This window comes from Heterodontus francisci, chromosome 47 (genome assembly GCF_036365525.1).
Source record: "Heterodontus francisci isolate sHetFra1 chromosome 47, sHetFra1.hap1, whole genome shotgun sequence".
NCBI classification, from domain to species: Eukaryota; Metazoa; Chordata; class Chondrichthyes; order Heterodontiformes; family Heterodontidae; genus Heterodontus; species Heterodontus francisci.
In genome coordinates, this window is record NC_090417.1 from 18,801,862 (window position 1) to 18,827,971 (window position 26,110).

At 44.4% G+C, this 26,110-nt stretch overlaps 1 protein-coding gene across 5 annotated transcripts in view; it reads left to right on the forward strand.

Annotated features, from left to right (window-relative positions):
• Window positions 1-26,110, forward strand: part of piwil2 (piwi-like RNA-mediated gene silencing 2) — a 72,024-nt gene that overhangs the window by 4,869 nt on the left and 41,045 nt on the right. For all 5 annotated transcript variants that reach the window (XM_068023356.1, XM_068023357.1, XM_068023359.1 and 2 more), the window contains exons 3-14: window positions 1,817-1,927; window positions 2,816-2,933; window positions 6,335-6,459; window positions 7,894-7,974; window positions 9,129-9,242; window positions 10,966-11,154; window positions 11,936-12,020; window positions 12,647-12,736; window positions 18,809-18,949; window positions 19,941-20,054; window positions 21,739-21,927; window positions 24,602-24,703. In XM_068023356.1, coding sequence (XP_067879457.1) covers window positions 1,817-1,927; window positions 2,816-2,933; window positions 6,335-6,459; window positions 7,894-7,974; window positions 9,129-9,242; window positions 10,966-11,154; window positions 11,936-12,020; window positions 12,647-12,736; window positions 18,809-18,949; window positions 19,941-20,054; window positions 21,739-21,927; window positions 24,602-24,703 — 1,459 coding nt within the window. The remainder of the gene's footprint in view (window positions 1-1,816; window positions 1,928-2,815; window positions 2,934-6,334; window positions 6,460-7,893; window positions 7,975-9,128; window positions 9,243-10,965; window positions 11,155-11,935; window positions 12,021-12,646; window positions 12,737-18,808; window positions 18,950-19,940; window positions 20,055-21,738; window positions 21,928-24,601; window positions 24,704-26,110) is intronic.

A 26,110-nucleotide genomic window follows, 5' to 3' on the forward strand; every position in this document is an offset into this window, starting at 1 on the left:
TCAGTGTGAAAGATAAGGCTGAATCATTTGCAACAATCTTCAGCCAGAAGTGCCCAGTTGATGATTCATCTCGGCCTCCTCCTGAAGTCGCCAACATCACAGATGCCAGACTTCAGCCAATTCGATTCATTCCGCGTGATATCAAGAAACGACTGAAGGCACTGGATACGACAAAGGCTATGGGCCCTGACAATATTCCAGCAATAGTACTGAAGACCTGTGCTCCAAACTTGCCGCACCCCTAGCCAAGCTGTTTCAGTACATCTATAACACTGGCATCTACCTGGCAATGTGGACAAAAAGCAGGACAAGTCCAACCCGGCCGATTACCGCTCCATCAGCCTACTCTGAATTATCAGTAAAGCGATCGCAAGTGTTGTCAACAGTGCCATCAAGTGGCACTTGCTTAGCAATAACCTGCTCAGTGACGCTCAGTTTGGGTTCCACCAGCGCCACTGAGCTCCTGACCTCATTACAGCCTTGGTTCAAACATGGACAGAAGAGCTGAACTGGTGAGGTGAGAGTGACTGCCCTTGACATCAAGGCAGCATTTGAGCAAGTATGGCATCAAGGAGCCTGAGGAGAACTGGAGTCAATGGGAATCAGGGGGAAAACTCTGCGCTGGTTGGAGTCCTATCAAGTGCAAATGAAGATTGTTGTGGTTGGAGGTCAATCATCTGAGCTCCAGGACATCACTACAGGAGTTCCTCAGAGTAGTGTCCTTGGCCCAACCATCTTCAGCTGCTTCATCAATGACCTTCCTTCAATCATAAGGTCAGAAGTGGGGATGTTCGCTGATGGTTGCACAATGTTCAGCACCATTCGTGACTCCTCAGATACTGAAGCAGACCCTGTAGGAATGCAGCAAGACCTGGACAATATCCAGGCTTGGGCTGATAAGTGGCAAGTAACATTAGCGCCACACAAGTGCCAGGCAATGACCATCTCCAACAAAAGAGAATCTAACCATCTCCCCTTGACGTTCAATGGCATTACCATCGCTGAATCCCCCACTATCAACATCCTGGGGGTTACCAGTGACCAGAAACTCAACTGGAGTAGCCATATAAATACAGTGGCTACAAGAGCAGGTCAAAGACTAGGAAACCCATGGCAAGTAACTCACCTCCTGTGTCCCCAAAGCCTGTCCACTGTCTACAAGGCACAAGTCAGGAGTGTGATGGAATACTCTCCACTTGCCTGGATGAGTGCAGCTCCAACAATGCTTAAGAAGCTCGACACCGTCCAGGACAAAGCAGCCCGCTTGATTGGCACCCCATCCACAAACATTCACTCCCTCCACCACCGAAGCACAATGGAAGCAGTGTGTACCATCTACAAGATTCACTGCAGCTAAGCAGCTTAGACAGCACCTTCCAAACCCGCAACCTCTACTGCCTAGAAGGACAAGGGCAGCAGATGCATGGGAACACCAACACCGACAAGTTCCCCTCCAAGCCACACACCAGCCTGATTTGGAACGATATCGTCGTTGATGCACTGTCGCTGGGTCAGAATCCTGGAACTCGCTTCCTAACAGCACTGTGGGTGTACCTACACCACACGGACTGCAGCGGTTCAAGAAGGCAGCTCACCACCACCTTCTCAAGGGCAATTAGGAATGGGCAATAAATGCTGGCCTGGCCAGCGACACCCACATCCCTGGAACGAAAAAAAAACTCATTCTTTGGGGAATTATTCTGGTGACTTCCTTCACCGATGGCTGCTGGATACTTCAGGCTAATGGACCGTAGCTTAATTTGAAGATGTCTTTCACTGCTCAGTTGTGTTAATTCCTGTTGCGTGTTTTCTTCAGGGAGCCAGTTGTGAAGAAGGGGTCATCGGGAACGTCCATACCTCTGGCAGTCAACCTTATCAAAATACACTGCAGGAATGAGGCTGTGTATCAGTACCACGTCACCTTCAGGTATGTGACTTCAGCCTGTGCACATTGTATGGAAGCTGGGAGCCACTGCGTAGACACCCTGGAACATGGTGTGTTTGCTGTTCAGACTTTGTAACCAGTGTTGGGGACAGACCTCCTGCGTTTCATTTTCAGTGTGGGGCATTTTTGATAGAGTTTCGTGTTCAAGGTGCAGTCTTAATGATGGACTCCACTGTCTGGTGAGGCCTTTTGTTAGCGTAGAGACACACAATTTCAAGTCCCTAGTTAGAGGTAAAAACAGAAGAGTAGAAAGAGGGGAAAAAAGAAGAGCAAAGGAGAGGGACATAAATAATAGGGGACAGGAAGGGAGAGGTACTGAAATTGTGAAGGGAGAAAGTAATTTTGAATTACAGCATTGGCAGAGAACATTTGGAATCATGGTTCCCTGTAATGTAAGTAAACCTTGTTCATCAATTGTGGCACACTTACTCGTTGCCTTTCCAAGATCTGACCCACTGTTCTGAAAGCTTGGACATCTCTGAGCTGCTGCTGCTCCAAAATATCCTGCAGCAGCTTGGCATTTAAACATGTGCACACTTGGCCCAAGTGTGGTACTGAGCTCCATGATCTGTCGTTAGATGAAAAACAGTAGAGGATATGGAAGAACCTGACACTAGTTTCATGGTACTTTGCACCTGGTATATGAATCACTTAATTCTCCTGGTGTTAGTCCATGATCCAAGAAGTGGCATCCGAATTTAAAGTTTATGTCCTTGGCTACATTTCCACTGCTCGGGGTATGTCCCATTCTAACCTGTGCTGCTGTTAGTGCTGAGTGTCCACTTTATACTCCAGGTTCAGTTCCTTCCTACATAACATTTGCAACTGCCTTTCGTTAACTTCTCATAGAAATGTTGCTGTTTGGTTCAGTCCTAATGTAGAGTGTCGGAATATTCGCTATGGAATGTTGAAGGAGCATCGGCCAGTTACTGGAAAAGTTACCGCTTTTGACGGCACCATACTGTACCTGCCTGTGAAACTACCTGAGGTATGCCCACCTTCCATTCATTGTAATGCACCAGATTTATGAACCATATTTGAATACTGAAGTTCAAGTGGCTGCATTTACAGTAGCATTGTGCTTATGTTACAGGACCAGTAATCCAGGGCGAGTGATATGGAGACAAAAGTTCAAATCTCCCCATGGCAGCTGGGAATTTGAATTCAGTGATTTAGTATCTGTCATGGTGATCTTGAAACTACCGGATGTAAATCTGTTGTCCTTACCCACACTGGCCTTTGTGAATTCAGACCCACAGCAATGCCCTGGACTGTCATTTGACCTCTGAATTGGTCTAGCAAGCCGCTGAGTTATACTCCCCAGCTACACTTATAGTGGTTGAAGAAAGTGGCTCAATTCTACCTTCTCAAACTAATTTGTGATGGGCAGTAAATGCTGGCCTTGCCAGTGATGCTCACACCCCACGAAAGAACTAAAAAGAAAATGTGGCAACTGAGTTACAAGATCATAGATTCAAGCCCCATTTAAGAGACTGGAGCCATAATCTCGGCTAGTGCTCCCAGTGGGGTACTGAGGGAGCACTACACTGTTGCAGGTGCCATCTTTTGAATGAAACGTTGAAGTAAGGTCCCATACACCCTCTCAAGTGGCGGTAAGTGGTCCCATGGCACTGTTTGGAGTGGTGTTGACCCTGGTGTCCTGGCCAATATTAATCCCTCAACCAATGCCATCAAAAACAGATGAAGTGGCTTTTCGCTTCGTTGTTTGTAAGAGCTTGCTGTGTTCAAATTAGCTCCCACCTTTGCTTAACAGCAGTAACTACACTTCAGAAGTATTGTATTGGTTGTTGAACACTTTTTGGGACATCCTTTCTCATACAGATGCTCAACATTTCCAGGTTTGCAGAGCTTCTATGTAAGGAGAAAGGAGGTATTGCTGGATCTGGTTCTGGGGAATGAGGTGGGTTAAGTAGCTCAGTAGGGGAACATTTAAGGGACAGTGATCGTCGTATCGTAAGGTTTACGTTTGCTGTGGAAGAGGAGAATGAGCAATTCAGAGTCAAGATAATTAGTTGGGGGAGGGCCAGCTATCGTGGGGTGAGAACAAATCGAGTCCAGCTAAATTAGAATCCAAGGTTGGCAGGCAAGTGTGTCATGGAGCAATGGGCTTCCTTTAAAGAGCAGGTAGTTTGGGTATGGTAATTCCCACGAGTGGGAAAGGTAGGGCAAACAAATCCAGAGCTCCCTGGATGACACAAGAGATAAAGAGGAAGATGAAGTTTTTTTAAAACCAGGTGCGTGTGACAGATGTCAGATGGATAATGCAATTGAGAAGGTTCTGAGGGGAAGTGAAAAAACGAGAGGCAAAGAGAGAGTATGAGCAGAGACTAGCAGCTAACAAAAAAAGGGAATCCGAACGTTTTGGGCCTATGGAGAGTAAAAATGTGGTAAAAGGCATAGTGTGGCCACTGGGGACCTAAAGATGGATTTATGCCTGCAGGCAGGGGTACTGAGGTATTAAATGAGAATATTGCAACTGTCTTTACTTCGGGAGAAGATGATGCCCAAGTCATAGTGTAAGAGGAGGTAGTTGGGACACTGAATGGGCTAAAAATTGATGAAAGAGGATGTGTTAAATAGACTGGCTGTGTTTAAAGTTGATCTGTCACCAAAGATACAGAGAGAAGTAAGGGTGGAAATTGCAGAAGCACTAGTTTATATTCTTTCAGTCCTCCATAGATATAGGAGTGCTGCCAGAGGACTGGAGAATTGCAAATGTTACACCCTTGTTGAAAAAAGGGTGCAAGGGCAACCCCACCAGCTAAAGGCCAAACAGTTTAACCTCGGTGGGAGGAAAGCTTTTCGAAAAGATAATCTGGGACAACATTAACAGTCACTTGTACAAATGTGCATTGATTAAGGAAAGCCAGCATGGATTTGTTGAGTGCAAATTGTGTTTAACTCACTTGCTTGATCTCTTTGAGGAGGTAGCAGAGAGGGTTGATGAGGGAAATGCAATTGTTGTGTATATGGACTTCCAAAAGGCATTTGATGAAGTGCCACATAATAGGCTTGTCAGCACAGTTCGAGCCCATGGAATAAAAGGGACAGTCGCAGCATGGATACGACATTAGCTGAATGATAGTAAACAGTAGTGGTGAATGGTTGTTTGTTGGACTCGAGGAAGGTATCTACTGGTTCCCCAGGGGTCAGGGATCTTGCAGAGAGCTGGCACGGACACAACGGGACGAATGGCCCTCTGTATTATAACTGTTTAATGTTTCTATGAGTAAGTTTATGACTGAAAAGTCCATCTCGAGCACTCTGAAGAGAACCTCTTCGATTCTGATGTGTAACAGTGATATCAATGTGGTTTGTGGGAAATTTCCTCTTCAGTATTTTGACCAAAATCTTAAAACGTGTCCTGAAACTTTCATGCTGGTTGGGATTTGGTCCATGTTTTGAACTTGGAATGAAAGGCAGCACTTATAAAACGCTGTTTTTCTCTCAACCCTACCCAATCTGTTGCTACACATCAATTTTCAAAACAGTGTTATCATTAAGAAAAATAATTTTCATTGCTGCTTTGCATTCTGGAGATACATGTCCATGGAGTCAGCGAATGATTACGTCGTATTGATCCCAGGGATCAGAAAGTCTTTCGGTTTTGAAATAACGGGAGAGAAAATTGTTCATGTATCTAAATTTCAGTGTTAAGTCAAGAGCCTTCAGTATTATTGGCAAATAATATCTCAAGTTGTTTCACTGGCGTGTAATGAGACAAATTTGACCCCGAACCGCATGAGATATTTAAGTTGACCAAAAGCTCGGTGAAAGAGGTGGGTTTTAAGAAAGGCCTGATAGGAGGAGAGAGAGGCAGAGAAGATTGAGGGTTGGAATTGCAGAGCTCGCGGCCGAGACACCTGAAGGCACAGTTACCAGTCGTGGAGTGAAGCAAGTAGGTGATGTCCAAGAGGCCAGAAAGATGCCTGAGGCATGTCAGGGTAGAGGAGGTTCATGAGGTAGGGAGGAGTGAAACCCTGGAGGGATTTGAGCTCAAAAGATGAGATTTTTAAACTCCATATGTTGGAATGGGTGCCATTGTAGGTCAGTGAGCACAGGGATGATGGATCACCATTTGGAGCAGGGGATCAGTTAGTTGTAAAATAGAAAATGTTCTCCATTGGGTAATTCTTTCAAGTTAGGACTTAGTGATAAATAATCTGAAAACAGGAGCTGCTGCTTCCTAAAAATGCTCTTTCTGCAGCAATTGTAAGGAGTCTGATTTGTTGTAAACCAGCTCAGTTTTGGGCTTCAGTGTTTGGTATTGATTCCAGAGTCAGATGCTTAAGAAGCCATTCTGAAGCTGGGTGATTACAATTTGTGCATCGCTTGAATTCGAGCTCTTAATCTATTGTTTCATGTTAGGTGGTCACTCTCAAATCGCAGAGAAAAACTGATGGCACGGAGGTGAACGTCAAAATTCAATTGACCAAGATCCTGCAGCCAAACTCTGATCTTTGCATCCCGTACTACAATGTAGTATTCAGAAGGTAATACGGTTGCAATGTCTTTTCATGTAAATAGCTTCTCACAGACTAGCTTGCTCTCCCTTGCATTGTTTCTCTTACTTTCTCTCTCTCTTCTCTCACTTCTACTCTGTCTTTCTTTATTTTCCTCTTAAAGATCTTTTTAACCAGTTTTTCACAGAGAACTTGGCAGAGGTGCATTTAAACATTAGGTTTTTAAAGCAAAGTGTATTTACATAATTGTTTCGAGTGCTAAAGGTGAGAGGTGATTGGATTGTTACTTGCTAGGTTTTGAGGCTGGTTCCCCAAAAATTGAAAGCTAGCAATTTGTTAACCTGTCTGAATAATTGAGGAATTCATCCCTTTCTTTGTGTTGTAATGCCCTTGGTTCCAAGTGTTCAAGAGGCTGTATGTCGGAGGCATGGAGTCTCATGTTGAGAGTTAAAATAGGGACAGAAATACATGCTAACGGGTTTTTAAACAGAAAGCTACTTGAGCATGGTTTCGCTGAGACTCCGGATTAGGAAGCTGGAGGAGAGTTACCAGTCCATTTAGTTTCATGATGTTTCACTGCTGGGTGAAGCGTAGTTGTATTGTTTGAAGACAAGTTGTATTGATTGAATTACACAAATCTGAATGTTGTTGCTCTGTCTGTTTGTTTATCCAAGGAAGAAAAGGAAGTCATATTTCATCCTGGCTTCATGTTGTTCAAGTGTTTAAGCAGTGTGCCCACTGAAATAGTGGAGAAATATGCGAGAGGGTGCATGCAAAAGCCACAATAACCCCTTCTTGTCGCGTGAGATATAGCTCCTTGGCAGCGTGAGTCCACTCCATAACGAAAAGGACGAAACTGAAGTCGAGCAGGCTGAAATGAACCCTGCAGCCCTCAGTTGGGGCTTGCACCCCTCAACTCCGAGAACCCTCAGTTTGGCTTTGTAATCCTTGACTTGCATTAACCCTCTCCAGCTCTTGTTCAAGGCTAGCACCCCTAGATTTGAATTACGTCCCTCCCCAACCTTCATATCCCTTGATTTGTGTTAACTTCCCCAGTCTTGCATCGGGATGTGCACCCCTTGATTCATGTTCAAAAACTAACTAACCAGACCTAGAACCGGTTCTGTGAGCAGAGCAGGAGGTTTGAAGGACTGTTGCTGCACCTAGCACTGAAGAGGATTACCAGAGAGTGATTTATCATGGCAGCAGAAGCTGTGCAAGTACAGGGAGGGGACCGAGGGAAGGCAGAGACTAAATATAGGCATTAGTGCATTACCGGGCTGTGTTGCTATGGGTTTTCAGTAAGTGTGTTTTGGTGGTGACTGGTATTCTGGGCAATGTGACTGATCCCATAATTTGATTTCAAGTTTCCTTGAGCTTTATTTCATTGTGTATTGTAGGGGAATAGTTAGTCCTTGTTAAGGGTATTCTTGTATTGAAAATGCTGCTCTTTTTTTTGTGCAGAGCTATGAAGATTTTGGAATTAAAATTGGTTGGACGAAATTTCTATGACCCAACAAGTGCGATTGTTCTCCCTCAATACAGGTGTGTGTGGTTAATGGCACAATATGAGTTTCCAAAAGCATATTAATGACTGCATTGTGACGGTTTCCTGCAGATTTTTGAGAAAAGATGACTGACAAACGTACATCAACTTCAATGACCAGTAGGTCCCTGTATCAAAGGGGATACATCCCAGAGTCTGCAGGAATTAAATGAGGAAATTAGTGATGTGTTGGGTGATTTTTTTTTTCAAGAGCTCCATCAGGTGCTGGAGCAGTATCAGAAGGCGGGAGGACGTTAAATGTAATTCCAGTTCTAGGAAAAGGAATAAAGTAGCAACATGATTATTGTCAAGTGGCTAGCATAGTCTGGAGAAGGCAGCCAATTGTCCCCAATAGCTTAATTTTCAATAGAAGTCCTTGAAATGGTCAGGACACGGTGAACGAGCTGCCTCCTGAGTGAATCGTGAGCAATTTTTCCATTCCCCTCCCTGCAGACTATCCTGTGAATATGGAAGAAGCACTCGCTGACATTAGTCCTCAACTTGCTGTCGAACAGGATTAACCTTTTCGTGAAACATTCTTCATCTCTGACAAGTCCCCTTTTATTCACTACTTTTCACATCTGAAGAGTTTTTCCAACCTTTCCTCATTTCTCAGACCCATAACTGCAAGGAATGTAAGACGTGATAGGGCACAGACAGCTTCACGGAGTGGGTAAGGAGGTGACAGATGCAGTTCAAGACAGAGAGCTGTGAACTATTACCTTTTGGTAGGAAATGCATGGTGGAAGTCAAGTATGCCGTAAGTAATAAAACTGAATGGAAGGGGCAGCATTGATAGTGGAGTATAAACTTGTAGAGCTTGGAAGGTGCCAGGAAGAGTAGAGAAGAACTTGAAAAAGGGAGATTGGATTCTGGGTTTTATACATGGAGTATTGAATATCAAACATGGAAGTCATGTTAAATTTATTCAAGACGTAACTTAGGCTGCAGTAAGAGTATTATTTGCAGTTCTGGGTGTGATATGAAAGGTGCGGATAGGGTTGCAGTCAAGGTTGAGGCAACAGTGCCTGCCAAATAAGAGACAGCAGGTAACTTGCGATGGATAACAATTGTGGACTTGGCCAGGTTGTTTTGTGCAAGGATAATTTGCAATTGTTTATTCATGTGTCTGAGGGGAGTTTCTGTTTTGCAGGCTACAGATATGGCCAGGATACTCAGCAAGCATTCGAAGGACAGATGGAGGATTGATGTTACTGGTTGATGTGTCCCATAAAGTAATCCGTAATGACTCTGTGATTGATATTATGTGAGTATTGGTTCACGTTCCTGTATATTTAACTCCGAAAAACATAGAAAATAGGAGCAGGAGTAGGTCATTCAGCCCTTCGAGCCTGCTTCGCCATTCATGATGATCATGGCTGATCGTCCAACTCAGTAGCCTGTTCCCGTTTTCGCCCCATACCCTTTGATCCCTTTCGCCCCAAGAGCTATATCTAACTCCTTCTTGGCAACATACAATGTTTTGGCCTCAACTGCTTTCTGTGGTAGCGAATTCCACAGGCTCACCACTCTCTGGGTGAATCAATTTCTCCTCATCTCAGTCCTGAAAGGTTTACTCCATATTCTTAGACTATGACCCCTGGTTCTGGACTCCCCCCACCATCAGGAACATCCTGCATGTATCCTGTCAGGTCCTGTTATTGCTAGAGCTGTTGTTGCTGTTATAGCTATTGCTCCAAGGTGTGGTCTTTGTAAATTGGTTAATGATCTCCTGATATAGCAGTTCTTTGTGTTTTCTTTGGTCTCCAGCCAAGCTTTGCTTAAAGTCCAGGTGAGTCCTTCTGCTTTAGGTACATGTTGCTTTGAGAGTCTGTACTCACTCAGCCTGGGGAAGCACACAATGCCAGGGGAAGGGAGATGACTCTGCCAACAAAATTGGGTTTTTGAATGACTGCTGCACCAATCTTAAGATTGGTAGGTTTATGGTCTTTTGGATTTCTTCTGTATTTCACTTCCACTGGTTTTAGCCTGGAATCTAATGTTCCTTAGAGGGTCATGTTATGAGGTCAGGTTACATAAACTTTGACTTGTATTCTCCTGTGTGCTGATCAAGGTGTTTAAAATGTTAAAAAGTAGTTGCGAGGGTAGAGAGAGACAGAAACTATTGCCTCTGGTGAAGAACCAAGAACAAGGAGACAGAAGATAATTAGAGTTAGGCCATTGAGGGATAAAATAGGGAACACTATTCACAGAAAAGCTAGTGGAAATCCAGAATGCTCAGCCCCCCCCCCCCCCCCCCCCCCAAAGTCTTTTGGAGGGCGGGAAATTAGTTCTTTCAAGCCTGAGATTGATAAATGATTGTTAGGTCAGGGTATTGAGTGATCAGGAGCAACAGCAACAAAATGGCAGATCAGCCATGATCTAATTGAATGGTGGAGTAGTCTTGAGGGGCTGAATGGCCTCCTGTTGTGCTGTTTTCTAGTGGTAGCTTTTTGTTTGCTTCTTAAAGGTTTTCCCTGGAATAGTGCTGGGTTGGTGACATAGCAACAGTTTCAAGTTGGAGAAGATCTTCGGTCCATTTAACTCACCTATTCAGAGTATCCTCTTGATGCATTTCTCATAACCCGGAAGGGCAAGTGTTTACAAGAATCTTAGTGAGCCTCATTCTTGCAACTCAATCAGGTTTCTCTCTCCCCACCACCCAGCCTCCCACCACCTTCCTAGTAATCTGTTTAAAACTGTTTCATGTGCAACTCCCCTCCGGTCTTGCATACGATCTACAGTACCGAAACAGGCCATTCAGCCCAGCTGGTCCATATTGGTGTTAATGCTACATACAGGCCTTCTCCCACCCCTCCTCATCTCACCCGATCAATATTTTCACCAATTTCATTTTCTATCTTGTGTTTATCTAGCTTCCCATTAGATGTGTCTTTTTTATTTGCCTCCAGCAATCCTTATGGTTTGAGTTCCACACTCTTGTTGAGTTCTATTTTCTCTTCTTCACTCCAGCCCATGTTTCTTTGCAGGCAGGCTATGTACCAGAAGAGCAGCGAGAATTTCCAGGATGACTGTATGAAGCAGTTGGTGGGCAGCATCATCATGACCAAGTATAACAACCGCACCTATCGTATCGATGACATTGACTGGGACAAGGCTCCAACGAGCTCCTTTCGGATGGCGGACGGCACAGATATTACCTTTAGCAACTATTATAGGTCAGTAGGAGTGCAGTTACCAAAATACAGAGTGACAGTTGCACAGTTGTCCATGTGTTACAGAGGGAGCAAGCAATCTTGCCCCGTGTAACCAAGTGAGTGATGCCGTGCCCGTGTAACACGGATAGCGAGCGAGCGATCCCATCCCTGTGTAATACGGATAGTGATTCGGCGATTCCCCCACCCCCCCCCCGCGTGTAACACGAATAGCAAGTGAGCGATTGCGCCCCCATGTAAAGCGGATAGCGAGCGATGCTGCCCCATTGTGACACAGATCACGAATGAGTGCCGCTGACTGTGTGTAGCTGGAATGTGAGCCATCCCACCCCTGTTTAACAGTGAACAGGCGAACGACCCTGCTTGTTGATCCTGCCCGTGCGTGGCTGAGGGCGCGCCAGTGTTTAACAGAGTGGTCGCTGGGGTAATAACAATAGAAACTTCGGAAATGCACAGCAGGTTGAAAAGTGGTCTTTGAGATTTCTGGCAACATGTTTCAGGATGTTCTGATGCTATTCCCTCGGCAGATGTTGTAGAAAAATAACTTTATGATTTTCGTGTGTCATCAGGAGGAAGTAGTAGTCAGTGATTCTGTTCTATTGTATGATTCACCAACATGAAAGGTTACAGTTGATCTGCTGTGACACAGGCTGAAGCAGCCTTTATTGGAAAGATGAAGGATGGATTCTATGAAGCTAACTTGTGAAGTAATGATCTGCTGTTTCACCTATCGCATCAGTGGGATTATGGTCCTGACATTGACATGTTGAACTTAATATTGCAGCAAAACCTATGGGATTACCATTCAGGACTTGCACCAGCCTCTCCTCGTACATCGGCCAAAGCAGAAGTATGGCCCGCAGGGACAGGTACAACATCGAGTCAAAGAATATTTGGTCGAGCTATCCAATTAATCCCACTGCCCTGCTCTTTGTTTGTAGCCCTGAAAATGTTCTCAGCTTCAGGTCTTGGGAAAGTTATTTCTAAATCTGCTTCCACCACCCTTTCGAGAGGTGCATTCCAGATCATCACCACCTACTGTGTATAAAAAGCTTTCATCTCACTTCTGGCTCTTTGGCAAGTCAACTTAAATCTGCGTCCTCTTGTTCCTAACCCTCCTGCCACTGGAAGCAGTTTCTCCTTATTTGCTCTATCAAAACCCTTGATGATTTGAAATACCTCTATGAAATCTGCCCTTCACCATCTCTGCTCTCGAACAACCACCCAACTTCTCTCGTCTCTCCATATAATTAAGTCCGTCATCACTGGAACTGTTCTAGTAAACCTCCTGTGCACTGTTTCCAAGGCCTTGACATCCTTTCTGAAGTGTATTCTATGGTGTGTGTTGGGATTGTGCCTTGTGTATTGCTATCGTATTTGCCTGTTGTCCGGTGCTGGTTCGCAATTGTAGGTCTGATTGGAATTGCTCACAAAAGTGTAGGACTTTACAGAAGCTGACTTCAAAAATTCAGTCTTTATCCATTTTTCTCTTTAGATTATCCACAGCGAGATCCTTCTTGTGCCTGAGCTGTCCTTCATGACTGGGATACCCGATCAGATGAGGAAGGATTTCCGTGCAATGAGGGCAAGTAGTAATTTTGCTGATTTTCTTCCGCTGCACTTTCTGGAGTCGAGTGCTGTTAACTGGTGTCACTCAACATTGTCGGCAGGTGCCCAATATTTGGTTCCTTGGAGTTAGTTTGCAGTAACGGTGATGTGGAAACTTTTTCTTGTCACAGAATGATACATTACGGAAGGAGACGGTTCAGAACATCGTGCCTGTGCTGGCTGTAAGAAAGAGCTGTCCAATTAGTCTCTCTGCCCTGGTTTTATCCCATTGCTCTGCAAATATTTCTCTTTCAAGTACATGTTCAGTTGCCTTTTGAAAGTTACAAGTTACCATCCTTTTGAGGCAGTGTATTCCAGATCATCACGCACTGTGTGGAAAAAAAATCCCCCCATAGGTTCTTCAACCAATTATCTTGAATGTGTGTGCTCTGGTCCTGATCCTCCTGCAAGTGGAAAAACTTGCTCCCTACCTACTCTATCAAAACCCCTCGTAATTTTGAGTATCTTTCTTCAACCTCTCTGAAAATCAATAATGGGGGCTTGTGGGAAAGGTACTACAATAATCCTGGGTGTTAATAATCATAATATCGATTGGCAAAGTTAGCCTGGAGGTTGGATTAATAGAGTGCATCAGGGACAGTTTCTTGGAACAATATCTTCTGGAACCAAAACAAGAAATGCTGGAAATACTCAGCAGGTCCGGCAGCATCTGTGGAGAGAGAAGCAGAGTAGACCTTTCAGGTCAGTGACCCTTCAGTGAAGAAGGTTAACTCTGTCTCCACAGATGCTGCCAGACCTGCTGAGTATTAACAGCATTTCTTGTTTTTATTTTGGATTTCCAGCATCCGCAGTATTTTGCTTTTATCTTCTGGAACCAACCTGAAAGCAGGCTATTTTAGACCTGGTAATGTGTAATGAGACAGGGCGAATAAATGACCGCACAGTAAAGGATCCTGTAGGCAACAGTGATCATAACGTGATAGAATTTTGCATTCCGTATGAGGGGAGAAGTTTGGGTCTGAAACTAGTGTCTTAAACTTAAATAAAGGCAGTTACAAGGGTATGAAGACAGAGATGGCCCAAGGGGACTGGGAGAATAAATTAAAAGGTAAGACAGTAGAGAAGCAGCAGCAGACATTTCATAACTCTGAACAAAGATTTTTATCCATTGAGAAAGAAAGATTTCATGAAAAGGTTGCACCATCTGTGGTTCAGTAAGGAAGCTAAGGATGTTATCAAATTTTAAGACAAGGCATAAAACGCTGCCAAGTTCAGTGGTAGGCCAGAAGATTGACAACATTTTGGAAATCAGCAGAGGTTGACGAAATAAAAAAAAATGGAGAAATGAGAGTAAATGAGCAAAAAATGTAAAAACAAACAGGAAATGAGCAAAAAATGTAAAAACAAACAGGAAACGCTTCTGCAAATATACAAGAAGGAAGAGAGTAGTGAAACTAAGTATTGGTCCCTCAGAGGATGAGACTGGAGAATTAATAATGGGAAACAAGGAAATAGCAGAGACTTGGAACAGGTATTTTGTATCTGTCTTCGCAGCAGAAGACAGAAAAAGCATTGTAGTAATAGAAAATCAAGAGGCAAAGGGGAGGGAGGAACTTGAATCAATCACTATCACTAGAGAAAAAGTACTGGGAAAACTGATGGGGCTAAAGGCTGATAAGGCTGGACCTGATGGCCTGCATCCTAAGGTCTTCAAAGAAGTGGTTGCTGAGATAGTGGATGCATTGGTTGTAATCTTAGAAAATTCCCTACATTCTGGAAAGGTCCCATTGGATTGGAAAACCGCAAATGTCACGACTCTATTCAAGAAAGGTCGGGGAGGTGACAGAAAGCAGGAAACTATAGGTCAGTTAGCTTAGCACCTATCCTTGGGAAAATGATAGAATCTGATATTCAGGAAGGTAGTAGGAGGACAATTAGAAAATGATAATGCAATTAAGCAGAGTCAACATGGTTTTATGAAATGGAAATCGTGTTTGACAAATCTATTCGAGTTCTTTGAGGATGCAGCAAGCAGGATGGATAAAGGGGAACCAGTATATGTAGTGTATTTGGATTTCCAAAAGGCATTTGATAAGGTAGCACATAAAAGGTTGCTACACAAGAGCTAATGGAATTGGGGGTAATATATGAGCTTGGGTAGAGGATTGGCTAACTAACTGGAAACAGAGTTGGGATAAGTGGGCATTTTCAGGTTGGCAAACTGTAACTAGTGAAGTGCTACAGGCATCAGTGCTGGGGCCTGATCTATTTACAATCTATTTAGAGTTGGACAAAGGAAGGCACATTTGCAACGATAAAAAGATAGTTAGGAAAGCAAGTTATGTGGAGGACACAAAGTGTCTGCTTAGAGTTATAGATAAGTGAAGTGAGTGGGCAAAAAATTTGCAGATGATGTTTAGTGTTGGAAGATGAGAGGTTGTCCACTTTTCAGGAAAGTATAGAAAAGCGGAATGTTATTTACATGGAGAGGGACTGCAGAATGATGTGGTATCGAGGGATCTGGGTGTCCTTGTTCATGAATCACAAAAATTTAGCGTGCACATCCAGCAAGTAATTAAGAAGGCAGATGAAATGGTGTCCTTGATTGCAAGGGGGATGGAGCATAGAAGTAGGGAGGTCTTGCTACAGTTGTACAGGGCATTGGTGAGACCACCAGACTACTGCTTATAGTTTTGGTCTCCTTTCTTAAGGAGGGATAGAATTGCATTGGTAGCAGTTCAGAGAGGTTTACTAAGCTGATTCCTGGGATGAAGGGCTTGGGTTATAAGGAATGGTTGAGCAGGTTGGGCCGATACTCATTGGAGTTTAGAAGAATGAGAGGTGATCTCACTGAAACATAAAAGATTCTGAGGAGGCTTCACAGGGTCGATGCTGAGAGGATGTTTCCCCTCGTGGGGGCATCTAGAACTTGGGGGTGCAGTTTCAAAATAAGGTGCCTCCCTTTAAGACTGAGATGAGGAGGAATTTCTTCTGAGGGTTGTTAATCTTTGGGATTCAGAGAACAGTGGAGGCTGGGTCTTTGACAATATTCAAGGCCAAGTAAGACAAGGAATGGAGGGTTATGGGGGTTATGTAGGTAAGTGGAGTTGAGGCCACAGTCAAATCAGGCATGATCTTAATAAGTGGCGGAGCAGCCTGAATGGCGGACTCCTGCTCTGTTTCTTAGGTTTGTAAAGCTTGTTGAGAAACCCAAGTCAAGTGTGAGACCATGTTCTGCAGGAAACCATCAGGCTGATGAATAAGTCAGGCATGTGTTGGGTTGAGCAATTTGAGGTTTAAGATGCCAAAACCAATCCATGTCTCGGAGGGAGACTAGGAATCTTTCTATTTATAACTTGGACATGAGAGGAAAGTCCAGGGAACACTGGCATTAGCAGTGTTGGTAAACGAGAGAAAGATTGAATGCAAGAGGAGAGGACAGGTCAGTGTGAGCGGACTTCGAGCTTGTCCAAAATGTTTGTGGTGAAAATGGGTGAGGTGAGAGTGACTGCCCTTGACATCAGGCAACATTTGACCGAGTGTGGCGTCAAGGAGCCTGAGCAAAACTGGAGTCGATGGGAATCAGGAGGAAAACACTCTGCTGGTTGGAGTCATATCTTGCACAAAGGAAGATGGTTGTCGTTCATAGATCATAGAGAGATACAGCACTGAAACAGGCCCTTTGGCCCACTGAGTCTGTGCCGACCAACAACCACCCATTTATACTAATCCTACGTTAATCCCATATTCCCTACCACATCCCCACAATTCTCCTACCACTTAGCTACACTAGGGGCAATTTACAACGGCCGATTTACCTATCAACCTGCAAGTCTTTGGCTGTGGGAGGAAACCGGAGTACCCCGTGGAAACCCACGCGGTCACAGGGAGAACTTGCAAACTCCACACAGGCAGTACCCAGAATCGAACCCGGGTCGTTGGAGTTGTGAGGCTGCGGTGCTAACCACTGCGCCAATGTGCCGCCCGTTGTTGGAGGTTAATCATCTTAGACGCAGGGCATCACTGCAGGACTTCCTCAGGGTAGTGTCCTTGGCCCAACCATTTTCAGCTGCTTCATCAATAACTTTACATCTGTCATAATGTCTGAAGTGGGGATGTTCGCTGCTGATTGCACATTCGTGACTCTTCAGATAGTGAAGCAGTCCATGTCCAGTTGCAGCAAGACCTAGACAGCATCCAGGCTTGGGCTGATAAGTGGCAAGTAACATTAGCACTACACAAGGATCAGGCAATGACCATCTCCAACAAGAGAGAATCTAACCATCTCCCCTTGACGTTCAATGGCGTTACCTTCGCTGAATCCCCCACTATCAACATCCTGGGGGTCATCATTGACCAGAAACTGAACTGGATCAGCCATGTAAATGCTGTGGCTACTAGAGCAGGTTAGAGGCTGGGAATTCTGTGGTGAGTAACTCACCTCCTGTTTCCCCGATGCCTGTCCAACATCTACAAGGCACAAGTCAGGAGTGTGATGGTTTGATAGCACCTTCCAAACCTGCAACCTCTGCCACCTAGAAGGCATCAGAGGTATAGAGTAAGTGGGAGGTTTCTGTGGGAGAGACTAAAACTAGGGGCACAGCTTAAAATGAAGTGTTTCCGATTTCAGACAGAGATGAGAAATCTTTTCTCTGAGGGTCGAGAGTTTGTGGAACTCTCTTCCCCGAAGAGCGGTAGAAGCAAGGTCATTGAATGTTTTTAAGGCAGAGGAAAGCAGATTCTTTACAACAAGGGAGTCAAAGGGTATCGGGGGTAGGCAAGATAGTGGAGCTGAGTCCACAAATAGATCAGCATGATTTTATAGAAAGACTGAGCAGGATCGAGGGAGACGAATATCCTACTCTTACTCCGAGTTTTAATGTTCAATTGTCAGGACAAGGACAGCAGATGCATGGGAACACCATCACCTGCAAGTTCCCCTCCAAGTCACACACCAGCCTGACATGGAACGAGATCGCCGTTCCTTCACTGTTGCTGGGTCAAAATCCTGGAACTCCCTTCCTAACAGCACTGTGGGTGTCCCGACCCCACATGGACTGCAGTGGTTCAATAAGGCAGCTCACCACCACCTTCTCAAGGGCAATTAGGGATGGGAAATAAATGCTGGTCGAGCCAGCAACGCCCACATCACACGAACCAATTTTTAAAAAAAACTGAATACCAGCTCCAAAACTGGGGGTACAGGAGTGTATTGGTGATGTTACTAGACGACTGGCCTGGATTAATAATCCAGACAACGTGAGTTCAAATCCCGCTTCGCATTTCGAGAAATGGATTTCAGATTTTTTGATAAAAACCTGGAATTAAAAATCTGGTCTCAGGAAACATGACCATGAAGCTGTTGGTTTGTTGTAAAATCCCATCTGGTTCACTGAAGTCTTCTAAGGAGGGAAACCTACCATCCTGATGCAGTCTGGCCAATATGTGACTCCAGTGCCATACTGTGGTGACGAGATTCTGCACTAGTATGGAGGACAGACTGCACGAGTTTGCTGTTTGTCGGAGAATCCACCAAAGTTGGGTTGCGCAGTATTCATTATTTATATATTGCTTAACTTAAGTTTCACCAATCGCATCCAAGTGAATCTGATCACTGTTGCTCTGTATGTTCACCTTACTTTGTATTAAAGCAGCTTAATGTTTCTAACACCCTTGCTTTAGCTGAAGTGATTGGAGAAATAAATCTGCGCTCGACATGAGATCTGCAGATCTAGAGGGAATGCTATTGTTAGATTCCTGGTGTGCAATATTGGACAGTGTGAATCTTTGTAATGTTGTTGGCTGAAGTTCCCTGCTGATCATCTCAACCTATTCAAGAGGACAGACAGGTCCTCGGTTTAACCTCATCCAAAAAATGGCACCTCTGGCAGAGCAGCACTCCCTCAGTACTGCACTGGGAGCGTCGGCCTGAATTATGAATTCATGTCTTTGGAGTGGGGTTTGAACCCATGACATTCTTACTGAGAGGTGAGAGTGCTACCCACTGAGTGGCAACTGACAGTCATCAAAGTACGCAGTTTTGCTTCTAGTTGTGGTTCAGATTTCTGGGTTTCATTTGGTCTTGTAGGACTTGGCTGTGCAGGTCAACCTAACTCCAGAACAGCATCACCTGGCTTTAGGAAAACTGCTGAACAATATGAAGAAGAATACCTCTGTCCAGGAGGAGCTGGCGCACTGGGGGCTCGTCATAGATAATGACATTCATAAGGTGGGTATTTGTGCTTGTCGGGAAGTAGCTTCCTAATCTGTGACCTTCGTTGGGAGGGAAATGTCACAACAGGTACAGATTGGATACATCCCCCAGATGGAGCAGGGGAAACTGAAGAGTCCATCTCCTGAGATGTTCTCGCCCAGGGCCGAGTGGGTCCATTGTGTTCCGTTGTGTTATGCTGTAAAGCAGCTGGGTGTATAGTTGCCATTTCTCCCTGGGGTGAGTTTGATACTTAGCCATAGACAGGGAATAGAGAGCCAGCCAGCCATCATCTGCCAGCTGTATCAACTGGCCTTGGTGGAATCTGGCAGCAGGTTGTTTGCCCACCTTGCCCTGCCCATCTTGGGTTCGGAATGGCACATGCTATGGAGAGGTTCAGGGATGAAAGACTTGTTTTTATACAGTGATTTTCACAACCTCATGAAGTCCCAAAGCACTTTACAGCCAAAGAAGTATTTTTGAAATGTAGTTACTGTTCTGTAGTAAGTGTGGCAGATCATGTGCACACAGCACGATCCCAGCAACAGCAATGACTGGGGAGCACTTCCCTGCTCCTCTTGGAATTAATACTTTGGATCTTTTATGTCAAGCTGAGAGGTCAGACAGTGCCTCAGTTTAATGTCTCATCCAAAAGATGGCACCTCTGACAGTGCAGCACTCCTTCAATACAGAAGTGGAGTGTCAGCCTATATTAAGTGCTCAAGTCTTTGAAGAGGAGCTTGACTCCGCTCCATGACTTGGAGGCGGGAGTACTCCCCACTGAGCCACAGCTGACACCTTTCGGAAAGAAGGCAAGGAAGACCAGAAGGGAAGGGGCTCCAACTTGTTTTAAAATGGGAGTGAGAAAGCTTCAGCATTTAAGTAAAACTAGCCAGCTGTTAGTGACACACCAGCGCTAAAGTCTGCCTTGAGATAGCATGTCTGACTGGATGATTGGTGGTAATTTTTTCGTTTATTATTTTCCTTCTTGGCTGAATTCCTTTGACAGACGGAGGGAAGAGTCCTTCCTCCAGAAAAGATCATCCTACGATACAAGGCATTTCCAAGTGGGGCTGATGTCAACTGGTCGAGAGTGGTTGCACGAGAGAAAGTGATATTGGCGGTAAGCAGTCTAGAGGACAAACGCAGCCGTCTGACTGTCAGACAGAGTCTGTCTTTGTTTCATTGCAGTAGGGCAGCAGACAAGCGAAGATTTATTGATGCATTCAGTTCAGTTATCAAATACATCAAAGTTGCAACACGGAACAAACAATTCAGCCCTACCAGTCCTTGTTGGCATTTACGCTCCGTGCAGGCCTTTCAGTCCTGACCACATTTGTAAATCGCACAATCCCTTTCCCCTTTTCCATCATCCATCTATCCAATATAATCTTGAATGTTGTCATAATATTTGACTTGACCACTGGTCCTGGAAGGGGCATCACGCATGAATTCCTGAGTACATATTCATCAGTTAGGAATGCAAAAGGCTGCCCAGCTTTTCATGCATAAATGACCTGTTTCAGGCCCCAGTCTTGACCAGTGTAATGTGTTTACTGCTGAAAAAAAACTTCCCATCTCTTGTCTCCATAATGAGAAGGTCTCAATTCTGAGTGATCTGCAGGATCATGTGGTCTCAACCCAGCTGTACTTATTTCCACTGGTTTTGAGTGGACCTCGGGGGAGGCGCAGTGGTTAGCACTGCAGCCTCACAGCTCCAGGGACCCGGGTTCGATTCTGGGTACTGCCTGTGTGGAGTTTGCAAGTTCTCCCTGTGTCTGCGTGGGTTTTCTCTGGGTGCTCCGGTTTCCTCCCACAAGCCAAAAGACTTGCAGGTTGGTAGGTAAATTGACCATTATAAATTGTCACTAGTATAGGTAGGTGGTAGGGAAGTATAGGGACAGGTGGGGATGTTTGGTAGGAATATGGGATTAGTGTAGAATTAGTATAAATGGGTGGTTGATGGTCGGCACAGACTCGGTGGGCCGAAGGGCCTGTTTCAGTGTTGTATCTCTAATCTAATCTAAAAACAATTTTAAGTGGGTTTAGCTTTGGGGTCACCCACTCACTTAATGCAGTTTCAAGTGCATGAAAGCCATGTGGAACATGGAAGGGTTAAGAGTAAAAATAATATGGATGCTCAGGGGGTGGAGACAGCATTATGGTGGATCATATGGAAAAAAAAAGGCATTTCTGCAGTGCCTTTCACGACCTCATGATGTCCCAAAGTGCTTCAGAGCCAATTATGTACTTTGAAAGTGATTTCTGTTGTAATGTTGGAAATGTGGCGATCAGTTTGTGCAAAGCAAGCTCCCACAAGCAACAATGTGATAACAACCAGAGAACCTGTTCTTTAGGTGTTGGTTGAGGAATAAATATTGCTCAGAACACTGGGAGAGCAATAGTGCTGTGGGATTCCATACATCCACTTGAGAAAGGAGAGAGGGTCTGAGTTTAATGTGTCATTCAAAAGACGGCACTCTGATAGAGCAGCACGTCCCCAGTGCTTGCACTGAAGCGTTGGCTTAAATTTTATGCTCAAGTCTCCGGAGTGGGACTTGAATGCACAACCTTCTGATTCAGAGTCGAGAGAGCTACCCACTGAGTCATTGCTGATGCAACACAGATTGAAGAGTAACTAGAGCAAATGGGGAAACTCAAAAGATGTTTTTTCCATGCAGAAAGATATCAGAGCTATGATTTGGAGACAGATTGTAATATTTTTGTCAATATAAAAGGGGCAGGCGTTTTCTTTGTAGAATGCTGGCTAGTGTTTTTGAATATTTGCTTTCTTGTTTTGAGCGCAGGCCCCATTGCAGTGCTGGACTCTGTTTTACACCAAGCACAGTGTGACACATGCCAAAGACCTGGTCAGCTTCATGTCCAAGGTGGCAGAGCCCATTGGAATGACCTTTCAGCAGCCTGCATATATAGAGCTGAAGGACGATCGCACCCAGACCTATATCCGAACTCTGCAGTCACATCTGGAGAGCAACGTACGTTACAGGTTACTCTTAGCAATTTTGTGTCTCAGCTGGAGGGAATGTTTTGAAGTGAAAACCTACTGATCTGTGCAGTGTATAATTGTATAAGATGTATGCAGTCCTTTCGGGTAGTGCTCTGACTCCACGATGGAGCTTGACAGATCTGTCTCGGAACGGCCTTGATGCTTATTTAGCTTATTGGCTTCAAGACATTTGAAGAAAAAGACAGCTTCATGGCAGTGCTGTCTTTCAGATCAGACTTTAAACCAAGACTCTGTCTGCCCTCGCAGGACAGAAGCATTCTCCCAGTATCCTCCCCCGATATTTACATTTCTACCCCAAAACAGACTGTCAGAGCTTTTGTTTCCTTGCAATTTGTGAATTGTTGCCCTTGTTGCAACCGAGGCAGGAGGATTGCATTGTTTATTCTAGCCCCACTTCTCCACAGGTCACAATGTATATTTATATTTTCCCACTTACCAATATAGTCAACCATAGACTTTTTCCCAGAATAAAACACACCAACCAGGTTTTTTCAATAAACCTCAAAATTATCAGTTTATTATAAAACAAATCTTAACCAATAATAAAATAAAACATACAAATTCAAGTATTAAAGCTCCTTATTTATCCTAGCCCTCAGACACACATTCACACTGGTTAACTGGGGGGGAAAAAAGGGATTTCTGTTTTACAGCTGTTAAAAAGAAACAAAAGGAATTTTTAAAAAAACACTTAGGCTGTAAAGAAGGTATGGAAAGATGTCCATTGTTTTGGTTAAGCATCCCAAATGCGTATAGACTGCTGTCATTTGGATCTTCCTAGAACAGTTCTTAGCAGGAGATGTTGAAGATGAGTTTGGGCAGGATTTGCAAGAGGTGCAGCTACAGAGGCTACAAATAGATCTTGCAGCAGGAAAGCAACAACAAGGTTTTAGTTCCCACACATTCGATATGCAAAGGTTTCTCCAAACATGCAGGGTTTCTTCAAATACAGGAGGAAATAGGAAACTGCCATACTGTACGCAGGCTGTGTTTTCAAGAGAGGGAGAACTGAGTTGTTCTTTTTCTGGCAGGCCAAATCAACTCTCAAATGTAACAGTTCAAACTGAAACTAAAGCCTTCCAAAAGTCAAGTCTCATGACATCTATAAATCTTGGCTTGTCACTTCTTTGTAAACATCTCCCTAAGTCAGAACAACCCCTGTTGGGTGACCATCCACAAACATGAGCCTACCAGTAAGGGTGGCACAGTGGCGCAGTGGTTAGCACCGCAGCTTCACAGCTCCAGCGACCCGGGTTCAATTCTGGGTACTGCCTGTGTGGAGTATGCAAGTTCTCCCTGTGTCTGCGTGGGTTTCCTCCGGGTGCTCTGGTTTCCTCCCACAGCCCAAAGACTTGCAGGTTGATAGGTAAATTGGCCATTATAAATTGCCCCTAGTATAGGTAGGTGGTAGGGAAATATAGGGACAGGTGAGGATGTTTGGTAGGAATATGGGATTAGTGTAGGATTAGTATAAATGGGTGGTTAATGGTCGGCACCGACTCGGTGGACCGAAGGGCCTGTTTCAGTGCTGTATCTCTAAATCAAATCTAAATCAAACCTGTTTACTAGCCAAATCCTGGAACCTTCTGGTAACTTGTAAAAAAAATAAAACCCACATTGTTCAGCCATCTCTTCAAGATTCCAGATCAATCAGTGTCCATGATTCGAATATAAGTCTGTACAACATATTTGATAAAAGAAATAGAAGCAGTTTCGTAACACCCTGCTGAAATTGGCTGACCTGTGTGCCTCCATAACAGTAATTGCAGTTGAAAAGAGATTCATTGCAATATATTCGAGACTTTGGAATGTCCTGAGGATGTGAAAGACAGGAGAAACTGCAAGTTGTTTCTTTTCTCCTGTCACTGGATTCTTGGAAAGCAATGGGAATGTCAAAATGGTTCATACGAACATGCGAATTAGGTGCGGGAGTTGGCCACTCGACCCCTCGAGCCTGCTCCGCCATTCAATAAGTTCATGGCTGAACTGATTACTCCACATTTCCACCTACCCCCGATAACCTTTCACCCCCCCCCCCCCCTTATCAAGAATCTATCTACCTCTGTCTTAAAAATATTCAAAGACTCTGCTTCCACTGCCTTTTGAGGAAGAGAATTCCAAAGACTCACGACCCTCTGAGAGAAATAATTTCTCCTCATCTCTGTCTTAAATGGGCAATTCCTTACTTTTTAAACAGTGACCCCTCGTTTGACATTCTCCCACAAGGGGAAACATCCTTTCCACCCTGTCAAGACACCTCAGGATCTTGTATGCTTCAATCAAGTCACCTCTTACTCTTCTAAATTCCAGCAGGTACAAGCCTAGCCTGTCCAATCTTTCCTGGTAAGACAGGTCACCCATTCCAGGTATTAGTCTAGTAAACCTTCAGAAAAGGTATGGGTGAACACTGAGTAGAGAAAGCCTTAACTGTGTATCTTGCATGCTGTTCATGGATATAGCAGTGCTCACGAGTGACCCTGAGTGTGGAATATGTGTTTTTTTTCTCCCCAGCACTGCTGACTCTCATTTTAGCGAGCACAAAACTTCCTTCAAGGTGGAACAAGTTAGTTGAATGTTGTCACTGTGCAATTTCACGTTGGTTTGAGATGTAAATATGTTAAACTTGTGTTTGATGTTTACAGGCTTCAGTTAAGTTTGTGGTGTGTATAGTGACTGGCAATCGTGATGACCTGTACCATGCCATTAAGAAACTCTGCTGTGTGCAATCTCCAGTATCCTCACAGGTAAGAATTCAGTTCGTGGACAATAGGAAGAGCCTGGTGGCACAAAGACTGTTATCCACACACATCTTGTGATGCTTTGCAAACCCAGTGGTGTCATTGGACTCCATTTATCCATTAAACTGCAGTGTCCCAGGGACTGAAGTTGGGCCGTTGCTTTTTAACATATTTAGAGGAACAGGCATAGGACCCTACAGATCACAGCTGACGTCGGCATCAAATTCATTTACCTGGCTGGATCCTGTACCTCATGGAATTGAGTTGGAAGTGTAAAAAGGAAGTTTGCACATCATATTAAAGTGGGAGAGACTGCAAGCAACAGGGAACAGACTGATGAAATGTAAAAGGATCTGGACGGACTGGGGAGCTGTTTGAGGAGGGGAAGAGGTCTTTTAATGCAGTTGAATGCAACTCTCAGGATTGAGAAAGGATGACCAGCAGTGACAGTATAACAGATTGGACAGGGCACTGGAGAGAGATTTGGACATAATGATGAAGGGAGCAAATAGCATCTTAGGCTGGATCAGCAGAGAGACTGCACAGCATCTACAGCACAGAAACATGCCATTTCGGCCCAGTTGGTCTATACCAGTGTTCATGTTGCTCATGAGCGGCCTACAAACGACTCGAAATTCCTTTCCCCACCCTGGCTCCTTATCCACCCAATCCCAACTCTCACGTAGACAGAAAAGCCTCCTTTGAAATGTTTCTTTGTCCTGTGACTCAATGACTCCATATGGGCAGAAAGTTCCATATTCTTAGTACTCTGTGTTGTGTAAAAAACATTCCGAACTTTCTTTGATCTGTTTGTGATTATCTTACATTGATGCCTCTTGTTTTGGACTCTCTAACAAGTGAAAAAAGTTCCTGTGCATCCACCCTATGCAATTCTCTTCGTATTTTAATACAAGAACACAACAAATAGGAGCGGGAGCAGACCATTTCAAAACAATCATGGCTGATCCTTGGCTTCAATTCCACTTTCCCGCCCGCACGCCATATTCCTTGATTCCCTGAGAGACCAAAACTCTCTCTATCCCAGCCTTAAATATATTCAATGATGGAGCATCCGCAACTCTCTGAGGTCGAGAATGCTAAAGATTCACAACCCCATGACTGAAGTAATTCCTCCTCATCTCAGTCCTGAATGATCGACCCCTTATCTTGAGACTGTGATCCCGTATTCCAGAATCCCTGACTAGCGGAAACAATTCTGTGTCTACCCTATCCAGTCCCTTCAAAATCTTCTATGTTGCAATGGGATCACGTCTCATTCATCTGAATATAGACCCAATTTACTCAGCGTTTCTTCATAGGACAACCCTCTCATCCCAGGGGCAAATCGAGTGAACCGTCACTGCAGTGCCTCCAGTGTAAGTATATCCTTCCTTAAAAATGGAGACTAAAACT